This window comes from Chlorocebus sabaeus, chromosome 8, assembly GCF_047675955.1.
Source record: "Chlorocebus sabaeus isolate Y175 chromosome 8, mChlSab1.0.hap1, whole genome shotgun sequence".
NCBI classification, from domain to species: Eukaryota; Metazoa; Chordata; class Mammalia; order Primates; family Cercopithecidae; genus Chlorocebus; species Chlorocebus sabaeus.
In genome coordinates this window covers 17,132,599-17,151,315 of record NC_132911.1, presented here as the reverse complement: position 1 = coordinate 17,151,315, position 18,717 = coordinate 17,132,599, and the positions used below count along the sequence as shown (strand labels likewise).

The following is an 18,717-nucleotide window of genomic DNA, read 5'->3' as shown; positions in this document are numbered from 1 at the left end:
ACACAGAAACAGCCCTGTCCCATGGCTAATGGGAAAGGACTTTTGTGTATCCTATTTGGTTTTAAAGGCTGATATGCCATAATTATATATTCAGGCCAACAGTATTTTTATTATAAACAGATGCATTAAAATCAGCCAGGGTAGCCTGCTGTTAACGTCTGCTTCAAAGCTCTTCTAGCCCAGGGCTTGAAGGCAGTCTCTTGTGTATTGCTGAGTCCCTGAATTCACTTAGATGTTTCTGTCCCGGATATGAGCTTCCAGATAGGTTCAGATCATGTTCTTACTTTTCATTTTCTAACTTGGGGAATATCTGAAATTTTAAGAGAAGCAAGCGAAAAGGCTGCATGAAACTAGAATTTCTCTGACTAGAAAGTTATTTGATGATTTCACCAGTGGCTTGCGAAGTTGTAGGTTTTCATAGAAAGTTCTAGTATGAGATTCACACGAGGAGCCTTCAGAGTCGGAAAGTTACTTGGCAGAAGGTAATGCTGTGTTTACTCGTTTGACTAACATTGGACGTCTTGAGTCATTGTTTCTTCTGTGGTTACTAGTGTAATAGAAGGAAAAGTGAATGTGAAGAGAATGTTCTCCAGCAGTCAGGACCATCACTCTCTTTTACTGAATTCTTTCAAATGAAAAAAAGAAAAAAACTTCCAACAGTCAGGACCATCACTATCTTTTACTAAATTCTTTTAAAGGAAAAAAAAAAAAAAACTTGCAGCAATCAAGACTGTCACTATATTTTAGTAAATTCGTTTAAAGGGAAAAAAAAAACTTTTAATGTTCAGTCCTAAAGGCTTGAGTTCCATGCGATGGCCCCTGTAATCTGGCCTCCGTCTGTCTTTATGGGTTCTATCTTTTCTGCTTTGTGAGTTTCTTAGTCACCAAGGCTCACCCTTCCGTCTCCCACCATTGCTCATGCTGGGATAGGATTTTCACCCTTGATGCCAGAATTTAACTTCTATCACATGACTCAATTTGAAAATCTACTGACCAAATCATAACTACAGTGATGTACTCATTAGGATGGCTGTTATATATATTTGAAAAACTAAAATAGGTTCTGGTGAAGATGTGGAGAAATTGGAACCCTTGTGTGTGGTACTGCTGATGGGACTGTAGAATGGTTCAACCACTATGGAAAAGAGTACCATAGTCCTTCAAATAGTTAATAATAGAATCGCCATATGAGTCAGCAATTCCTTCTGGGTATGTACACCAAAGAATTGAAAGCAGGGACTCAGGCATGTATTTGTCCCCTGGTGTTCATGGCAGCATTACTCACAATAGCCAAAGGTGGAGGCAACCCAAGTGTCCGTGGATGGTCAGTGGATGCACAGATGTCATCTGTACGTGCAGTGGAATATTATCATTATTATTATTATTTGACACAGAGTCTTGCTCTGTCGCCCAGGCCGGAGTGCAGTGGCGTCATCTTGGCTCAAGCAATTGGATTCAAGCAATTCTCCTGCCTCAGCCTCCCCAATAGCTGGGACTATAGATGTGTACCATCATGCTGGGCTAATTTTTGTATTTTTAGTAGAGATGGGGTTTCGCCACGTTGGCCAGGCTGGTCTCGAACTCCTGAACTCAAGCGATCTGCTTGCCTTGGCCTCCCAAAGTGCTGGGATTACAGGCATGAGCCACTGCACCCGGCCAACAATGGAATACTGTTGAGCCTTCAAAAGGAAGGAAGTTGTGACACATCCCACAGCTTGGATGAGCCTTGAGGACATATGCTAAATGAAATAAACAGTCACAACAGGACAAGTACTATATGAGTCCAGGTGTATGAGGTACTGAGTGGTCAGATTCATACAGAAAGAAAGTAAAATGGTCGCTGCCAGGGCCTTGGGGAAGGGGAGGGGATGGGTTGTTAGTGTTTAATTGGTATGGAGTTTCAGGTTGGGGGGTAACGTTCTGGAGAATGGATCATGGCAAAGCTTACACAACGATGTAAGTGTATGTAATGCCACTTAAAAATAATTAAAATTGTTAATTTGATGTCAGCTTCATCACAGTTTTTTGTTTGTTTTTGAGATGAAGTTTCTCCCTGTCGCCAGGCTGCAGTGCAGTGGCGTGATCTTGGCTCACTGGAACGTCTGCCTCCCAGGTTCAAGCGATTCTCCTGCCTCACCCTCCCGAGTAGCTGGGATTACAAGCATGCATCACCATGCCCAACTAGTTTTTGTGTTTTTAGTAGAGATGGGGTTTCACCATGTTGGCCTCTTTCTCGATTTTTTGACCTCATGATCTGCCTGCCTTGACCTCCCAAAGTGCTGGGATTACAGGCGTGAGCCACTGTGCCCAGCCCTCATCACAGTTTTTATTTTTTGTTTTTAATTGTTTTAAAAATCTGAACAAACCTTTGGTCCACCCTGACTGGATGTAAACTATCCTGAGTGCCACTCCCTGGGCCCTCAGGTCTGGCCTGGTCCCGCCACTTCTCTGTCTGTGTCTCTTCCGGTAGAGGCCCCGTGATGCGCCATTCCAGCCCTGGCACAAGAGACAGCTTGGTGGGAAAGAAGGGACACAGGCTTTGGGTGCAGACAGAATCAGAATTCAGACTGCTCACCAAAACCCGTCCTCTCACACTTGCCAGCTCTGTGCCTGGGCAGATGATTTCGCCTTTCTGTGGCAGTTTCCTTATGTATATGTTGCGGAAGGTCCTCTGTGAGGGTTAAACAAGATAAGGAGCCCCATTCTGTGCCAGGCACCGAGAAATAGTTTTTGTTTTGGGGATTTTTTTTTTTTTAAATGTTCATTCTTTGCCCTTCAATAAACATTTGTGGATTTATTTAATTTTTAAGGGTTCTCTTTAGCAGACACTATTCCTGCCATTATTTCAATGTGGCCTCCTTTTCCTCTGAAAGAATACTGATATGGGCCAAGTGACTTGGGTATTTCTACCACCACGTGGCATGTTCCTGAGATAACAAGTCGACACCATTGTAGGAAATTTTCGTAAGAACCTGCCATTTTCACATTCCTTAGGTCAAATTATTATTGATCTAAATCATCCTTTTCTCTGCCCTAAAATAATAATCTTCAACAACTCCTGATATGTTATTCCTTTCCAAAAGAGAGGTAAGGGTTAATTTAACAGATTTGCCGGCAACCCTGTTGTATTAATCCACGGGCACTCTGGGGGTGTGGACAGCATGTGTACCCCTGACAATTACAGTAGTACCCTGTCTGCCTGTATTTACATCGCGATGACGGAAGACTGGGGACATCCAAAGTCAGACTTCCTAAGGAATTCACGATTTGCTAAGATTTATTGTAGTGTGTGTACATATGTCTTTTGGTGTGTTCTGCCATGTGTTATATTGTTAGTCATTCTGTTTTTGGTAGTTGTACGGAAGAGATAAGATGCTCTAATTTTCTATTATGTTTATCAGATTACTTTGCCCTTTTAAAATATATTAACCGGGAGGCCAAGGCAGGTGGATCGCGAGGTCAGGAGTTCGAGATGAGCCTGACCAACATGGTGAAACCACGTGTCTACTAAAAATACAAAAATTAGCTGGGCGTGGCAGCATGCGTCTATAATCCCAGGTACTCAGGAGGCTGAGGCAGGAGAATCACTTGAACCCGGGAGTTGGAGGTTGCAGTGAGCCAACATTGTACCATTGCACTCCAACCTGGGTGTTAGAGCAAGACTCCGTCTCTCTCTCTCCCTGTCTCTCTCTCCCTGTGTCTGTCTCTCTCTCTCTCTCTCTCTCTCTCTCTCTCTATATATATATATATATATATAAATAAAGTTTTTTTAACCTTTCATTTTATAAATTTTTTTTTTTTGAGATAGGGTCTCACTCTGTTTCCCGACAGTTGTGCAGTCATGGCTCACTGCAGCCTCAACCTCAGCGCAAGTGATCCTCCCACCTCAGCCTCCTCAGTAGCAGGGACTACAGGCTCACACCATCATGCCTGGTTAATTTTTTTTTTTTTTTTTTTAAGAGATGGGGTTTCCCTGTGTTGTCCAGGCTGGTCATGAACTCCTGGGCACAAATGATTCTCCTGCATCAGCTTCTTAAAATACTTGAATTATAGGCATAAACCACCATGCCTGGCCTGTGTGGGTGCTTTTAAGATGTGTTTTTATTTCCTAAGGTATTTGTGCTCTGGTGATTTGTGTTTAATAGAGACTAATATTTCATTTTAATTAGTTTTGAAATAACAAATTATAATCAGCTGAAATTAAGCACAAGCTTAAGGTCCACTCGTGTGTTCTCCCTGGCCTTTCTTGCTCTTGTATGAGCTTCTGCCACACTGGCTGGCTGGGAGACGGAGGAGTCGCTTGTCCTAAGAAATGTCTCGGCCTGGCCGAGGCTCTTTTCTTGACCACTGCATTGACTGGTCACCACGAGAAGGGATCTTCCCTTGGAAACCTGGCTCTTCTGAAGTACTTCTCTTACTGCTTGGGAGTCACTTTTTTGAGTGTGTGTGTGTGTTGGTTGGGTGGCGGGGGGGCGGTTTCCAGATGGAGTCTCAGTCTGTCACCCAGGCTGTAGTGCAGTGGCGTGATCTTGGCTCACTACAACCTCCGCCTCCCGGGTTCAAGCAGTTCTGTATCACTCTCCCAAACAGCTGGGATTACAGGCACCTGCTACCATGCTGGCTAATTTTTATATTTTTAAGAGGGACAGGGTTTCGCCATGTTGAACTCCTGACCTCAGGTGATTCCCCCACCTCGGCCTCCCAAAGTGCTGGGATTACAGGTGTGAGCCACCATGCCCTGGCCTTGTGTTCCTTTTTACAATTCAGTTCCATACTGTTACGTTTGAACATATGGTCACCAGAGACCTGAGACATCGTGGGTTTATGCTTCAGGTGTCATCACAGCTGTGTGTGATTGCAATGAATATAGGACATTTCACAAATAAAATGACCTCTTCCCTCTTCTTTCTCATCTGTTTTCAGTCACTGCTTCAACCACCTGCGAGAAATTAGAAAAAGCCAGGAATGAGTTACAAACAGCGTATGAAGCATTTGTCCAGCAGCACCAGGCTGAAAAAACAGAACGAGAGAATCGGCTTAAGGAATTTTACACCAGGGAGTATGAAAAGCTTCGGGACACTTACATTGAAGAAGCAGAGAAGTACAAAATGCAACTGCAAGAGCAGGTCTGTGCTTTTGCAGCCAGAGCTTGTCTGAGGCCTCCGCTGCTTACTTGTGTCCTGATTGCTGTTCACATCCTTGATGAGCTTCTCTTTGTTTTTTAGTCTAATCGGTATAAAAAGTATGTTGTGGTTGTTTGTTTAAGACAGAGTCTCACTCTGTTGCCTAGGCTAGAGACTGGAGGACAGTGGCTTGATCTTGGCTCGCTGCACCCTCCGCGCCTCCTGGGTTCAAGTGATTCTCCTGCCTCAGCCTCCTGAGTAGCTGGGACTGTAGGCACCCACCACCATGCCCAGCTAATTTTTGTATTTTTAGTAGAGATAGGGTTTCACCATGTTGGCCAGGCTGGTCTCGTACTCCCAGCCTCAGATGATCCACCCGCCTCGGAAACAATGTCTTTTTAATTGAAGAGTTTTCCTATGACCAAAGCAATGTATGTATGTTAAGTGAAAGAAGGGAAGAAAAGGAGGAGGAAAAGATAAAATTGAAAAACAACCTTTTCTTTCTACCCAGAAATAATCCCTTATAAACATCCTGGTGTTGTGCTGCCAAACTATTGTTTTGCTTTTTTTTTTTTTTTTTTTTTAGTGGCATTTGTTTAAATACCCCATTTTTTTTCACTGAATAAAATATCAAACCTTTCTGATTTCATAGCTCTCTTTTTAACTCAGTTTTTCATTTAGTAATTATCTGCAGAGTGCCTGCTCCAGGCCAGGTACGTGCTAGGGCCTGAGTGGTCAAATGACAGGCACAGAGCATGTGGCCCTGTCACTGTAAAACATATCCTCATTCCCGGTCATTCCTTGTGGCTGATGCAGCCATTTCCATCTGTCACTCTGGAGAGCCTCTGTGTCTGTGTTCCTGAGGGTAGGGAAGGAGACAGAGGAGAGCTGAGTGGTGAACCCCAGTTGGGTTGCTCTTTATGCATTCTTTGTGTGTGTCTAGAGACCGAGTCTTGTGACATTGCCCAGGCTGGACTTGAACTCCTGGGCTTAAGTGATCCTCCACCTCTGCCTCCCAAGTGCTGAGGTTACAAGTGTGAACCACTGCCCCGGCCTTTGTATGTGTTGCGGAGCCTTTAAACTAGAGCCTAAGCTTACCTGGGAAGCTGTGAAGTCTCTTAATGTGGTTGCTTTGCTTATTCCACTTAGGACATTTGGTTTTACTGTTAAACCACGGTTTTGTTTGTTTCTTATAGTTTGACAACTTAAATGCTGCCCATGAAACCTCTAAGTTGGAAATTGAAGCTAGCCACTCAGAGAAAGTTGAATTGCTCAAGGCGGCCTATGAAGCCTCCCTTTCAGGCAAGGATGCTTTTTTTCCCTCTTTAAACAGAATAAAATCTGAAGGAACCCCGTGATATGTTTTAAGATGGAAATGATTCTTAACTTTCTGCTTCAGCAAATGCCCTGTGGTGTTCAGGGTGGGGTGTTCTTGGTTCCTTTTTGCATTGTTCATTGTTAACAGATGCCTTTTCCCACTAAGGATGCAAATAATAGTGACAAATGCCAGCCTTGTGTTAAATAGAATGGGCTTCGGAAGATTGTAAAGGCTATTTTGGGGATGGTGGTTGCCGGCTTAGGTTCCTGGGAAGTTGAAAGTAAAAGTTTCTATCTTGTGATCCACGGTAAAGGATCCACCCCAAGTACTCCCGCACAGCAATGGAGCTGTGAAATGTCGATGTCACTCACTGAATAGAAAAGGAGTCTTTTCTGTTTTTCGTCTTTCATCAGTGGAAGGGTGTAAGCCACTGCCTTCAGAACAGAATCGGCAGTGTCGCTCACCGTCTTTCTGCTAAACCAGTTGCACCTTACAGAGCAGTGTGGACGTGTGCTGGGAACCGGCTGTGTGACCTTCAGCAAGGACTTTTTCACCAGAGAAATCAGAGTTGCCCAAAGTCAGGCAGAGATGATAATGTGTAAAAGTGACTGGCTCCGGGCACACTTTTAGGAAACATTGTTTTTCTTCCTTCCTGCCAGAAATGAGTGTAATTATAGACTTACGTTTAGGTCATGAAGAGGAAGTTCAAGAGAGCGCAGGGTTTCCAGACCAGGAGTCTGGAGTGGCATTTATGAGAGCCTGCCCTGAAATGGCACGCAGTGTTTTCCTAAGGTCGCATGGCCTCTGTGGGCCTTGGTGGGCCTCAGTGCTCTCAGTCATAAAATGGGAATGTCTACCCTACCCACCTCTCAAGGCTATTTCGAGAACAGATGGCCAATTTACATAAAAGCATACCATAGATGTAAAGTAACATCATATGGCTTCCTCGTCAACCCCTGCATCTATATGTTTTCACCGTTGTAGAGTACATTGATCTTATAGAATGTTATTGCCTCAAAAATATCCTCTTATCTTCCCAGAAATTAAGAAGGGCCATGAAATAGAAAAGAAATCACTTGAAGATTTACTTTCTGAGAAGCAGGAATCGCTAGAGGTGGGTGAATGCCAATATCCCAGCATCCCCCACAAAAAAATTATCATTTTTGATTTTGTTTGGTTTTAATGTTTCTGTGTACGTACGCTGCGTTTCTGGGGTCTTCTTGTTAACTTATGTTCCACATCTCATTGTTTTGTGTTTTAGAAGCAAATCAGTGATCTGAAGAGTGAAAATGATGCTTTAAATGAAAAACTGAAATCAGAAGAACAAAAAAGAATAGCAAGAGAGAAAGCAAATTTAGTAAGTTGTGTGTGCTCCTTGATCAGGATGGAATTTTTCTTCTTAATTGCCTTTTAGAGTCATTGAAGTACTCAGCAGCCAGAAAAATAACACAGGTTTGGAATCCTTTTCATGTCTGGCAACGTGCTTTCTAAGGTGTGTAAAAGAGCTTCTTTGCTTACTGGTGTCTTGTTTTACCATCCTAAAAGCTGACATACAGATGAAGTCCAGGATGTTTCTGGTGGTCTAAGCTAATACCTACAGAAAAGGAAGGAAACTGAAACTGCCAATTAGGATTAGGGTTTTATGCCAACACTTTATTTTTTTTAAAAAAAATCACTGTATTGAGATATAATTTACAAACTACAAAGTTCACTCTTTTCCTTTTTTTTTGAGATGGAGTCTCACTTTGTCACCCAAGCTGGAGTGCAGTGGCACAATCTTGGCTCACTGCAACCTCCGCCTCCCTAGTTCAAGTGATTCTCCTGCCTCACCCTCCCGAGTAACTGGGATTACAAGCACACGTCACCATGCCCAGCTAATTTTTGTATTTTTAGTAGAAATGGGGTTTCACCAGGTTAGCCAGGAAAAGTTCACTCTTTTAAAATGTAAAATTCAGTGGTTTTTAGTATATTCATAAAGTTGTCCATTGGTCACCAGTACTTCATTCTAGAACATTTTTATCACCCCCAAAAGGAACCCTGGACCTGTTAGCAGTCACTCCCCATTTCCCCCAAATTCCCCAGCATCAGGCTATCCCCAGTCTACTTTCTATCTCTATGGATTTACTTATTCTGAGGAATTAATACAAAAGGTTGATTGTACAACATGTGGTCCTTTAAGACTGGTATCTTTTACTTAGTATAAAGTTTCCAAGGTTCATCCGTGGTTTAGCCTATCTCAGTATTTCATTTCTTTTTTATGGATGAATAATATTTCATCATATAGATAAATGTCACTTCTGAGAAGTACAAATCTCTTGGAAGCTGAAATTTCTGTTGGCACATTTGTCCTTTCTCCCCTGCCTTCCTCCAACCTTTTTTTGTCTTTTTGAAAAAAATTTTTTTCCTGGCTGCTTCTGCCTTTAGTACTACCATTTTCATTCCATGTTTATGCTCTGGGACTGCTGAAGCAAGCTTTTCTCCACTTAAATCTCTGGCCAGCTCTGAAAGTGCATATGTGGATCTCTCAGTGAGACCTTCTGCTAATAATCTCATTGGGAGACCCTCTAGCTATTTGATAATAGTAGATGAGCTTATAGTCAAAGAAACTTCAAAGCTGTTTATTCTAGAAGATTCTTAGGAAGAGTCAGTGATTTCAGACGAAATCTAGACTTATATATATGCAGGGATATGCAGGGTGTAAACCTTACGGATGGCTCAGGAAACAGGTTTGAAAGAGCCTCCGGTACACGAAGGGGATTCTTCTACTGCAGCTGCTTTTGAAAAGCTAAGGCAGAGTCAGACTGAGGAACACAGAACCATCCAACGGCTTCTGCCACGTAAGCATGCTGAGGCTGCGGAAAAAGAGAGGGCGTCTGACTGTAGTCCAGGAGAAAGGGACGGGCTGGCAGACGAGGCGGAGAAAATGCAGAGGGTACAAGTCTTGTAAATGCTCTAATTCTAAAACTGACGGTAAGTTATGCCTTTTCCCTCGAACAAAAATGAGGTAGGATTCACTATTTTCAAGGTTAAAAAAAAATCCTATGTACAAGGATAACACTGTATAAAATGTATGAAGTTTGAAAATTGACTTAGTATTTGTATGTATTTACAGGGTACTTGTGATGTGCTGAGACAATGATAGACTGTGTAATGCCCAAGTCAGGGTATTTAGGGTATCCGTCATCTGTATCATTTCTTTGGAACATTTCCTATCTTCTCTTGTAGCTATTTTGAAATACACAATATATTAACTATAGTCACCCTGCTGTGTTATTGAACACAGAACCTGCTCCTCTCTCTAACTGTATGTTTGTATGCATTAACCAGCCTCTCCTCATCCCACCCCCACACCTACACACCTACACACCTACACACCTACACACCTACACACGCATACCTCTCCCAGCCTCAGGCAACTATGGAAAGAACCTAGAGGTGAAGATCTGAGTATTAGTCCCTGCCCTGACCCTTTCCAGCTCTGGAAGCTTTCCTGATCTTTCCTGAGTAGGTCGCTTACCCCATGGAGCACGTTTCCTCTTTCTGTGTGAAGTAAGGGGTTTGGATTAAGTAATCCCCAAAGGCCCCTTCCTGGATTCTCCCTAAGGATTTGTCCAGAGCAGAAACCACTGCCCCGGCAGATAAGCTGGATGATCCACACCACTGACTCTTATCTAAGACCTTCATTAAACATATCTGATCAGTGGACCTTAGCTGTTCTTCTGGAGCATAAATTCTGGATGGTTTAGTTGAATTTCCATGAATAAAGCAAGAAGTGGGTGGGTGGTGGTGAGAAATCCACGTTAATGGTATGCTCTCAAAGGACGCCTCCCCTGATGTAGCGTTTATTTTGGAGAGTTTTATGTTTTTGAGACAGGGTCTTGTTCTGCCATCAGGCTGGAATGCAGTGGTGCATTCACAGTTCACTGCAGCCTTGACCTCCCGGCTCAGTTGATCCTCCCGCCTCAGCCTCCTGAGTAGCTGGGACTGTAGGCGTACGCCACTATGCCTGGCAAACTTTTGTAATTTTTGGAGAGAAATTTTGTAGGCTATGTACTCCATGCCGTGTAGGTACTGGGGTGTCGCAATATAAAATGATAGTATTATGTCTGCCCTAGAAGTATGGCCCGGTCAGCGTAGCTCCATCATAACAAAAATCCATAGACTCAGGATATCGTTATCTCTGTTGTTTTCCAGAGAGCGGTATAATGCAGTGCTTTTTCTTTCCTGATCAGTTTGTTTGGTAGGAGAGAACTGTTTTTCCCTTTTCTCCTGGCAAATGCCAGTAACTGTCTTACAGATAGCCTTATCTCCAGCCAAGATTCTGTTTTGTATGCAAGCAATGGTTTTTCTCTTGATTACAATAAGATGTTTGATGCAACTCACGTTTTTGCATATTAACCTACTGATAAATGAGTGAAATGTTTGTTTTCAGTATTAGGAGCAGTCTTTGACTTAAGGTGCTCTTCTTTTTCACCTCTTTCTTTGAAATTCCTCTAAGATGATGAACATCTGTCTCTTACTGCTTGTCTAATGTCTAAATCTAATCAAAGATTCTTTATGAAGAATTTGAACTATGTGAGTGTGTGGAATAAGAGCAGTATCTTGCTGTGTCCTTTCCAGAAAAATCCTCAGATCATGTATCTGGAACAGGAGTTAGAAAGCCTGAAAGCTGTGTTGGAGATCAAGAATGAGAAACTGCACCAACAGGACATCAAGTTAATGAAAATGGAGAAACTGGTATGTTTCCTTCAGAATGAATGAGGATCTTACAAATCGGGTAATATCTGTGAAATTGAGCCCTGCATTTTAGAATTATGGAGTTAACTGCTCCTGACGATATTTAGAAATTAGACGAAAGATAAAGTTTACATTTTCTTTGCCAAGTTTGTTCAATATTTATTCATGGCTGCCTCCTAGAATGTTTTCTTTTTCAAGGAACATGTAAAACAGCACCCAGTCCTTGGAAAAACTACAACAAACAAATCAGGCTTATATTTCAGTGCTATGTTGAATCTTCACCTGCTTAAGAAAAGTGTTTAAATATCTATGTAAAATCAGTACGTTAATATACCACCCACCCTGGACAGGTTTCTTAGGTCCAAAGCAGTTGGATATGTTTAATAGAAATCAATCCCAGTGAAGCAATACGATCAAAATTCTTCATCTTGCTTCTTGTGAATTAGCATGTGATCAAAGAATTATGGGCTGGGTGCAGTGGCTCATTCCTGTAATCCCGCAGTTTAGGGAGGTTGAGGTGGGCGGGTCACTTGAGGTCAGGAGTTTGAGACCAGCCTGGCCAACATGGTGAAACCCTGTCTCTACTAAAAATATAAAAATTAGCAGGGTGTGGTGGTGGGTGCCTGTAATCCCAGCTACTGGGGAGGTGGCGGTTGCACTGAGGTGAGGTGGCGCCACTGCATTCCAGTCTGGGTGACATAGCAAGACTCAGTCTAAAAAAAAAAAAAAATTGTGCTATAATGATTAATCCATTTGAACAAGTAGCAAGTGTTACCAAAATTATGAATAACATTCAGTTTGCAGTCTCTAGGACAGAGAATGATGTTAGTGTATGAGGAGTCTGCCCAGAACCGTGTGTTCAGCATCAGTCTTGGTCCGGCCCTGAAACACAACTGCTGCCAGCCAGGACTCTAACCAAGCTGGCAGAGCTTGGCAAGGCAGCTGAAGTGATCCCAGCCCTCGCGGTGCCTTGCTGTTGACCGTGCAGCTGCCGCGTGCTGCTGGCCTCTTCTCCCCACATGATGAGTGACTCAGGCTTCAAGTGCCTCATTCAAACCCAAACCAGCCCTGGACAGTAGGGGGCACGGGGAACCTCTCTACTGTTTGGTTTGTGTTGGTTTGGGGTTTGGTTTTCTCCTAGAGACTATGATTTCTGTTGAGGGAGGTAACAGCCAAGCCCCTGTGTGGATATACAAGGACTTTGAATTACCAGGACATTTTTGTAAAGGAAGGAAAGGAACTCATGGTTGTTAATGGGCCCAACCTAGTATACATACCAGTTCCTGCCAAAGGTCGTCCTGTTCCAGCGAGTCTGGTATCTTCTAAATGGTAGTCAGAGGTGACTCAGATAATCCTGTTAATAGTCGCTCCATATGCCATTCATGCCTCAAAACTTTCAAAAAATCATGTGCAATAGAACAGACTATGCTGTAAACTTAACGACACATTTAATTTGTGTTGATCTAGTATTTGTTTCTTGCCGTGCCCCAGAGGTATCCTGATAATCTCTGTCAGCCTTGGATTGTGGATGTGTGGAAGAATGGGTTGACACAATGACAGGGAAACCCAGCGTTCCCTTCATATTTGTAAATGACAGGCCTCTGATGAAATGAGAGCAGCACAGGAAGTTTTCTAAGATGACTTTCCCATGAAACTAGCACTGCCCATCATCAGCTCAGTGACGTGATCAGGACTGGTTTCCCTAGGATGAGATAATAAAGGACAATACCTCCCAGTCTCGAATTCCAGGGTTTTTCCCACGTTGTTTTATCTGGGATTCCTTCATGATTACTCAATGTTTAGGCTCATTTTCTGGAAAGTCATTTCACCCGAACGGCTTGTGGTGCGCTGCTTCTGGATAATAGGCTGTCTTAAGAACAACCGGGCTCGAAACTAAGCACCACACTCAAAGTGCGTTAGTCCTGCTACAAGGACGAGGGGCTTAGACTTAATTCTGACGGACCTATAATATCGCCTCTTCTTAAAACCTTACCTTTAGAAAGTGAGTGGGGGATGGAGGCAGGTCTTCATCATGTTAAGTGATTCAGTGTCCTCAGGCATCTTATCCTTTCATCTCTCAGCTGATCAATCTGTTTGCCTTGAAAGTTCAGCCTGCACAAGCCAGCAGGAGAACAGACCTATCTTCAGCTGACCTGACCTGTTACTTCTTTGATGGGATGCTCTAAGAGCTCTGTCCAATTACAGCTTTGTGTGGCCACTCAGAGGCAAATGCTGAAGAATTACTATGAAACTGAGTTCAAGTCCATAGTAAATATTGCCAGGGACTGTGAATTGTTGGCCTATGAGTTTTCATCAGACGTGGGAATCGCTTTTTTTTTCTTTCTGCAAAATTCACTTCGTAAGAAGATATATAAGCTTTGATAAGTGTGGGCAGTGTGGCTGCAAGGTTTGTTTCACATTGAAACAGAAAGAGGCACCAATTCTTAGAGAATTCCAAAACAATGTGGCCTGGAACAAATCTGTCCCCCACTTGTATCAATATTGAAGTGGCCTGGCATACATGTTTTAAAAAGACCCAGCTGCTCCGTTGTGCTGTTTTAAAATCTTTTTCAGTATGTTAGTGTATAAATATTTTAATATGGTGTTGCATTTTCCTTAATTAAATCTGCAAAGTGTGCTTATGTCATAAAGTGCCTTAAGAAATGAGGTGTTTTTTTAATATTGTATAAATGTGGGAATTCTTGTTTGTGCCAAGGTGGACAACAACACAGCATTGGTTGACAAATTGAAGCGATTCCAGCAGGAGAATGAAGAATTAAAAGCTCGGATGGACAAGCACATGGAAATTTCAAGGTAAAAAGAAAACAATGCCGTTTCTCCTGAGCTCCCCTCTCCCTTGCACATCCAGTGTACTTTCTGGACACGCTCTACCCCTGCACCTCCTGGAAATAGGATGGAAGCAGATGGTTGAAGGGGCATTGATTTGTCTCTGGAAAATGTGATGGTAATGGTTCATGCTTTTACCAAAGCGGCCTGGACTATACACTGAGACCCAGGCCAGCAAGCCTGCTCCCACAGCCTCTGGCTGCCTCTGAGAATGCTTTCAGACAAAAAGCAATACAAAACCAAATAGAAAACAGCCCCCAGCATAAGACAGTCATAAAACATGTTGAATATTTGCAAAAGTGGCACTCAGCCTACTATGAAATTGCCCAAAAAGTAGAGTTATTACATTTTTTTGAGATGAGGTCTCACTCTGTTGCCCAGGCTGCAGTACAGTGGTGGGAACTTAGCTTCCTGTAGCCTCCACCTCCTGGGCTCAAGCAATCCTCCCACCTCAGCCTCCTGAGTAGCTGGGACTACAGGCACATGTCACCATGCTTGGCTAATTTTTGTATTTTTAATAGAGACAGAATTTTGCCATGTTGCCCAAGTTGGTCTCGAACTCCTGGCCTCAAGTTATCCACCCACCTTGGCCTCCCAAGGTGCCAGGATCACAGGCATGAGCCACCAAGTCCGGCCTGTATTTGTGTTTCTTAGCCAGCCAAATACCTGTGACCTTGTGCAGGATTCTGTTTTATCCCAAAGGAATAATTTTGGACTTCAAAATTTCAAATGCTAAGAAAAGTTTTTCAAGTTATTTTTTTACATAGACGTACATGGTTTCTGGCTTTTTTTCCTCCAAGGCAACTTTCCACGGAGCAGGCTGTTCTGCAAGAGTCTCTAGAGAAGGAGTCGAAAGTCAACAAGCGACTCTCCATGGAAAACGAGGAGCTTCTGTGGAAGCTGCACAATGGGGACCTGTGTAGCCCCAAGAGATCCCCCACGTCCTCTGCCATCCCTTTCCAGTCACCAAGGAATTCTGGCTCTTTCCCCAGCCCCAGCATTTCACCCAGATGATGCCTCCCCAAAGTCCACAGACTCTCTGAAAGCATTTTGATACAGGTCTGCAGGACTGACCCCATTGAGGAATGTGGGCACAGAGGTTTATCAGCACACGTGTGATCACCGTAGGATAACTGGAGCGTCATCGCCGCCGGAATCAGCAGCTTCTGAGACTGGAACTCTGGAGGAGGACTTTTGCCTCCATCCAAAAGATTCCTCCAAAAAAAGATTTCGGCATCGACACAGACGTTGTTGCACAAAGCACTTAAAGAACGAGAGCATCTTGTTCATTGCCTTTTTCACCTAAGCATAGGGGGAAAAACTCTCAGGGGCCTATTAAAATAAAGATTTATAACCTTTGTAATGTTCTTCACCACAGACACCTTCTTGTGAGTTTTTAGTCTGACTGTGGGGGTGGGGGGGTGTGAATGAAATGGATGTCACAGTGTCATGTGTCTGATGCAGCCTCCTTTGCTGTGTATTAAATGTCAAAATCTGAATATATCTGGATATGTACTAATCAAATAATCAGCATATACATTTCAGCCAAAGCCATAGAAGAAACAGCAATCGTTGCTTGAATTATGATCATCTACCACCAACTCTGCTCAGCGCTGTAACAGGGTAGGGAGAGGGTGTGACAGGGAAAGCTCTGACTTGTCCCTGTCTATACATTCTCTGTATCTTTTGGGGGTAACTTCTTGGCAGTTTTTCAGTGTTCAGCCATGTCAGTTGAAACTAGATTTTTCTGTAGATTTTTTACTTACCCATGTGAGCCTAACACTATCCTGTTATTCGTTTTCTCAGGCTATGTGTAAATGTAGAATCCTAATTTTTCTATTAAAAACTGTAAAAAGAAAAAGGGCAGTACCAATGGGTTTTTCCGCCTTATTTTTACCTTGATCTATCCTTGCAGATTTAACCTGTCTTCTTCTCTCCCATTATTTTCATTTTCCTTTTTACCTTTCTCCACCATCCAGAGCCACAAAAGCAAACCTTCTACCTCCTACGTACGTTTCTCTGGGATAAGGATAAAGGAATATGATTTTCCAGAGCCCCAGAGCCAGCTCATCTTCCAGGTGCTGAAACCACTTTCCAAATAAACTAAAGCCTGGATTTGATACTACAGATTTTGGGAAATGTTAGAATAAAGAATGAGAAAAAGGAAGTCATTGGGCTAGTATAATTAAGAAAGGTAGGATTCAGTGCTTACTGATGATGCAGTATTTGATAGAAGAAAACAGTCTGGGAGGATCACACTCATTTTTCAGGTACCCTTTGAGGAGTCCCTCTGTCTTTAGTAGCAGAATGGCCCGCTGACGAGCGGAAAATGTGGCTTGTCCAACTCTCCTCCAAGTTGCATTTCAGTTTCTTTGCAAAACTTATTACCTCCCCTAATCCTGAGACTTTGGAAAAGGTGGAAGGAAGAACTGTTGCTTTATCTCCCACTGCCTGCATGTGTCAACATTGTGATGTCAGTATTTACTAATCAACCTTCAGTGGCTGTACAAATAACCGCTGTAGGAAGAAGAGATCCAGGATACTAGAGGTGGATATTTGGGTCATTTACTTGTACACTACATAGCAAGTTGATACTCACGTTGCATGTTCTTTTAAATTAGTGACTGTGTGTCTTAAGTCTTTAACTTCCAATAGTTTATCATATATGTAACCTTCCATGTTTGCTTCTGATAAATGGAAATGTAGAGTCACTGCCACTTCCTGGGATATTTCTGCTTACGCTTCCAAGTTCTCAATGACATTAGCCAAAGTTGGGTTTGCCATTCATCCCCTACACATGGCAAATCTTGTGTTATTCCCTGCCATCCTCCGTATTATGTGACTGGGAAATAAATCTCATAGCAGTTAATATAAGACGTCTTCCGAGGATGGCAGAGAACAGGAGAGAAGATAGGAAACAAAATAGAGAATTTTTAAGATTTTGTTTAAACCAAATGTTTCATGTAGAATGCAAAATGTTGGCACGTCAAAAATATGGATGTGTAGACAACTGTAGTTGTGCTCAGTTTGTAGTGATGGAAAGTGTATTTTACTTTGATCAAATAAATAATGCTGGAATACTCAAGAATTGCATCCTCTGACCTACTTCATTCTTCAAATTCTTCAGTTTTACATTCTTCAAATTTATAGCCCTTTGACAGCACAGTAAAGATTGTATCTCCTCTTAGTTTATTTCCCAGGAATTTCCACTGCAACCACATAGTTGGTCATGGGTTGAAACTTGGCTCACAGAGCTAGAGTTAGGGCTAAGCTCTTCTTTTCTAAATTCAAAGCTATCTGTGTGTGTTTGAGAAATAAATTTTGGCTGATTTTAACAATTTCTGCTATGTAAGAAAATTGGACAAACTTGGTAAATATTTTTGAATATGGTAAAAAAAAAAAAAGTCTAAAAGTTGAATGTTCTCAACCTATGCATCTATTTCATATTGAAAGCTAAACTTCTAAAAACATGCTGTACTTATTGAATAGACTAATCTAGAATTAGTACCCTCGAGTGCAGCAGTTTAAAAAGATGAAGCATACATGATTTTTTTCAGTACCTTCATAAATTAACTCACGTTTGCTTTAAAGTTGCTACTAAGACAAAATGACATTTCTAAGCATTTGAATCTGGAGTTGTTGCTTGTGGATAAGTAGTTGAACTGTATCTAGAACATTTTAAAATTCTAATACATTGTGGTAATGATAAAAAGAGAATACTTGGTACTGACCCACGTATCACCACCACCAAGTCTTTTTGGATATACTTTAAGCCAACTTAACAAACACTTATCCCACTTTGTATTCTTTACAAAAACGTGTTCATTTAATAGAAATGAGTATATAAAATTGTTTACACATGTATAAAAACTAGGAACACGTATGTAGGTAAGCAATCAAAATACATGCTTTCTGTTAGAAAAGTTAACACTTCTGTGACTAGACTGGATGACTTCCTTTTAGTTTGGATGTCAGGGTCGGACTCACAAGATGCTGGGGTTGGGGTTTGCTGCTTGACATCAGCCTCTGGCAAAGCACTAATAAAAAGAACCCCAAAGCTGACTGTGTACACAAATGGGCTTTCCATAAGTTCCTTAGGCTTCCTTTTCCAAGTCAGGAAAACTCAACAGTGGTAGCTACTGTGGTCTGTCCTTGAAGATTCTGAGCAGTGCAAATGTAATATCCTGCATCAATGGTCTCAAAGTCTTCCACTGTAATGACGCTCTGGGAGAGTCTCGTGGTGTGTCCCAGTCCTCTGTGGATCAGCCTCCAAGTGTCTTGGATCGTCACAGGCCTTTCATCCTGTTTAACGACAGCCACACAGACTGAAGCACGAGCTACAATCTGCTATAAACAGCTCCCACTCGCCCAACACTGTTGAGTGTTCCTTTCAAAGAGCAAAGCACATGCTTATAAAAGACTTTAGTATGCATAGCTCATAAGCTGTGGAAGCTTCTACACTGGCATCATTTTAGGCTGCATTTTTTCCAAACAGAGCCTTGAATTTCATTACGCTGTTTGGCGCTGTCTTTCTGCCCTTTTCTTCTGTAAGTTTTTACTTAATCGGAAATGTATGCTTTTAGAACTCCAAGAAAGTGGAACTGGCATTAAGCACAAGCAAGGACAAAATTTTCCACTGGCCTCGTTCTTCACATTGCCCATTTTCTTTTCCTAAGTGGTTCTTATCTACAG

At 42.3% G+C, this 18,717-nt stretch overlaps 2 protein-coding genes across 13 annotated transcripts in view; one reads left to right on the top strand and one right to left on the bottom strand.

Annotated features, from left to right (window-relative positions):
- MTUS1 (microtubule associated scaffold protein 1) overlaps positions 1 to 17,118 on the top strand; it is a 164,825-nt gene extending 147,707 nt beyond the window's left edge. For all 12 annotated transcript variants that reach the window (XM_073017959.1, XM_007961738.3, XM_007961744.3 and 9 more), the window contains 7 exons: positions 4,924 to 5,126; positions 6,320 to 6,425; positions 7,482 to 7,555; positions 7,703 to 7,798; positions 11,062 to 11,178; positions 13,895 to 13,992; positions 14,826 to 17,118. In XM_073017959.1, the coding sequence (XP_072874060.1) occupies positions 4,924 to 5,126; positions 6,320 to 6,425; positions 7,482 to 7,555; positions 7,703 to 7,798; positions 11,062 to 11,178; positions 13,895 to 13,992; positions 14,826 to 15,039 (908 nt within the window). In that variant the 3' untranslated portion in view covers positions 15,040 to 17,118. The remainder of the gene's footprint in view (positions 1 to 4,923; positions 5,127 to 6,319; positions 6,426 to 7,481; positions 7,556 to 7,702; positions 7,799 to 11,061; positions 11,179 to 13,894; positions 13,993 to 14,825) is intronic.
- A 713-nt stretch (positions 17,119 to 17,831) lies between these two features.
- PDGFRL (platelet derived growth factor receptor like) overlaps positions 17,832 to 18,717 on the bottom strand; it is a 66,507-nt gene continuing 65,621 nt past the window's right edge. The window contains exon 6 of the mRNA XM_007961748.3: positions 17,832 to 18,327. Coding sequence (XP_007959939.3) covers positions 18,139 to 18,327 — 189 coding nt within the window. The 3' untranslated portion in view covers positions 17,832 to 18,138. The remainder of the gene's footprint in view (positions 18,328 to 18,717) is intronic.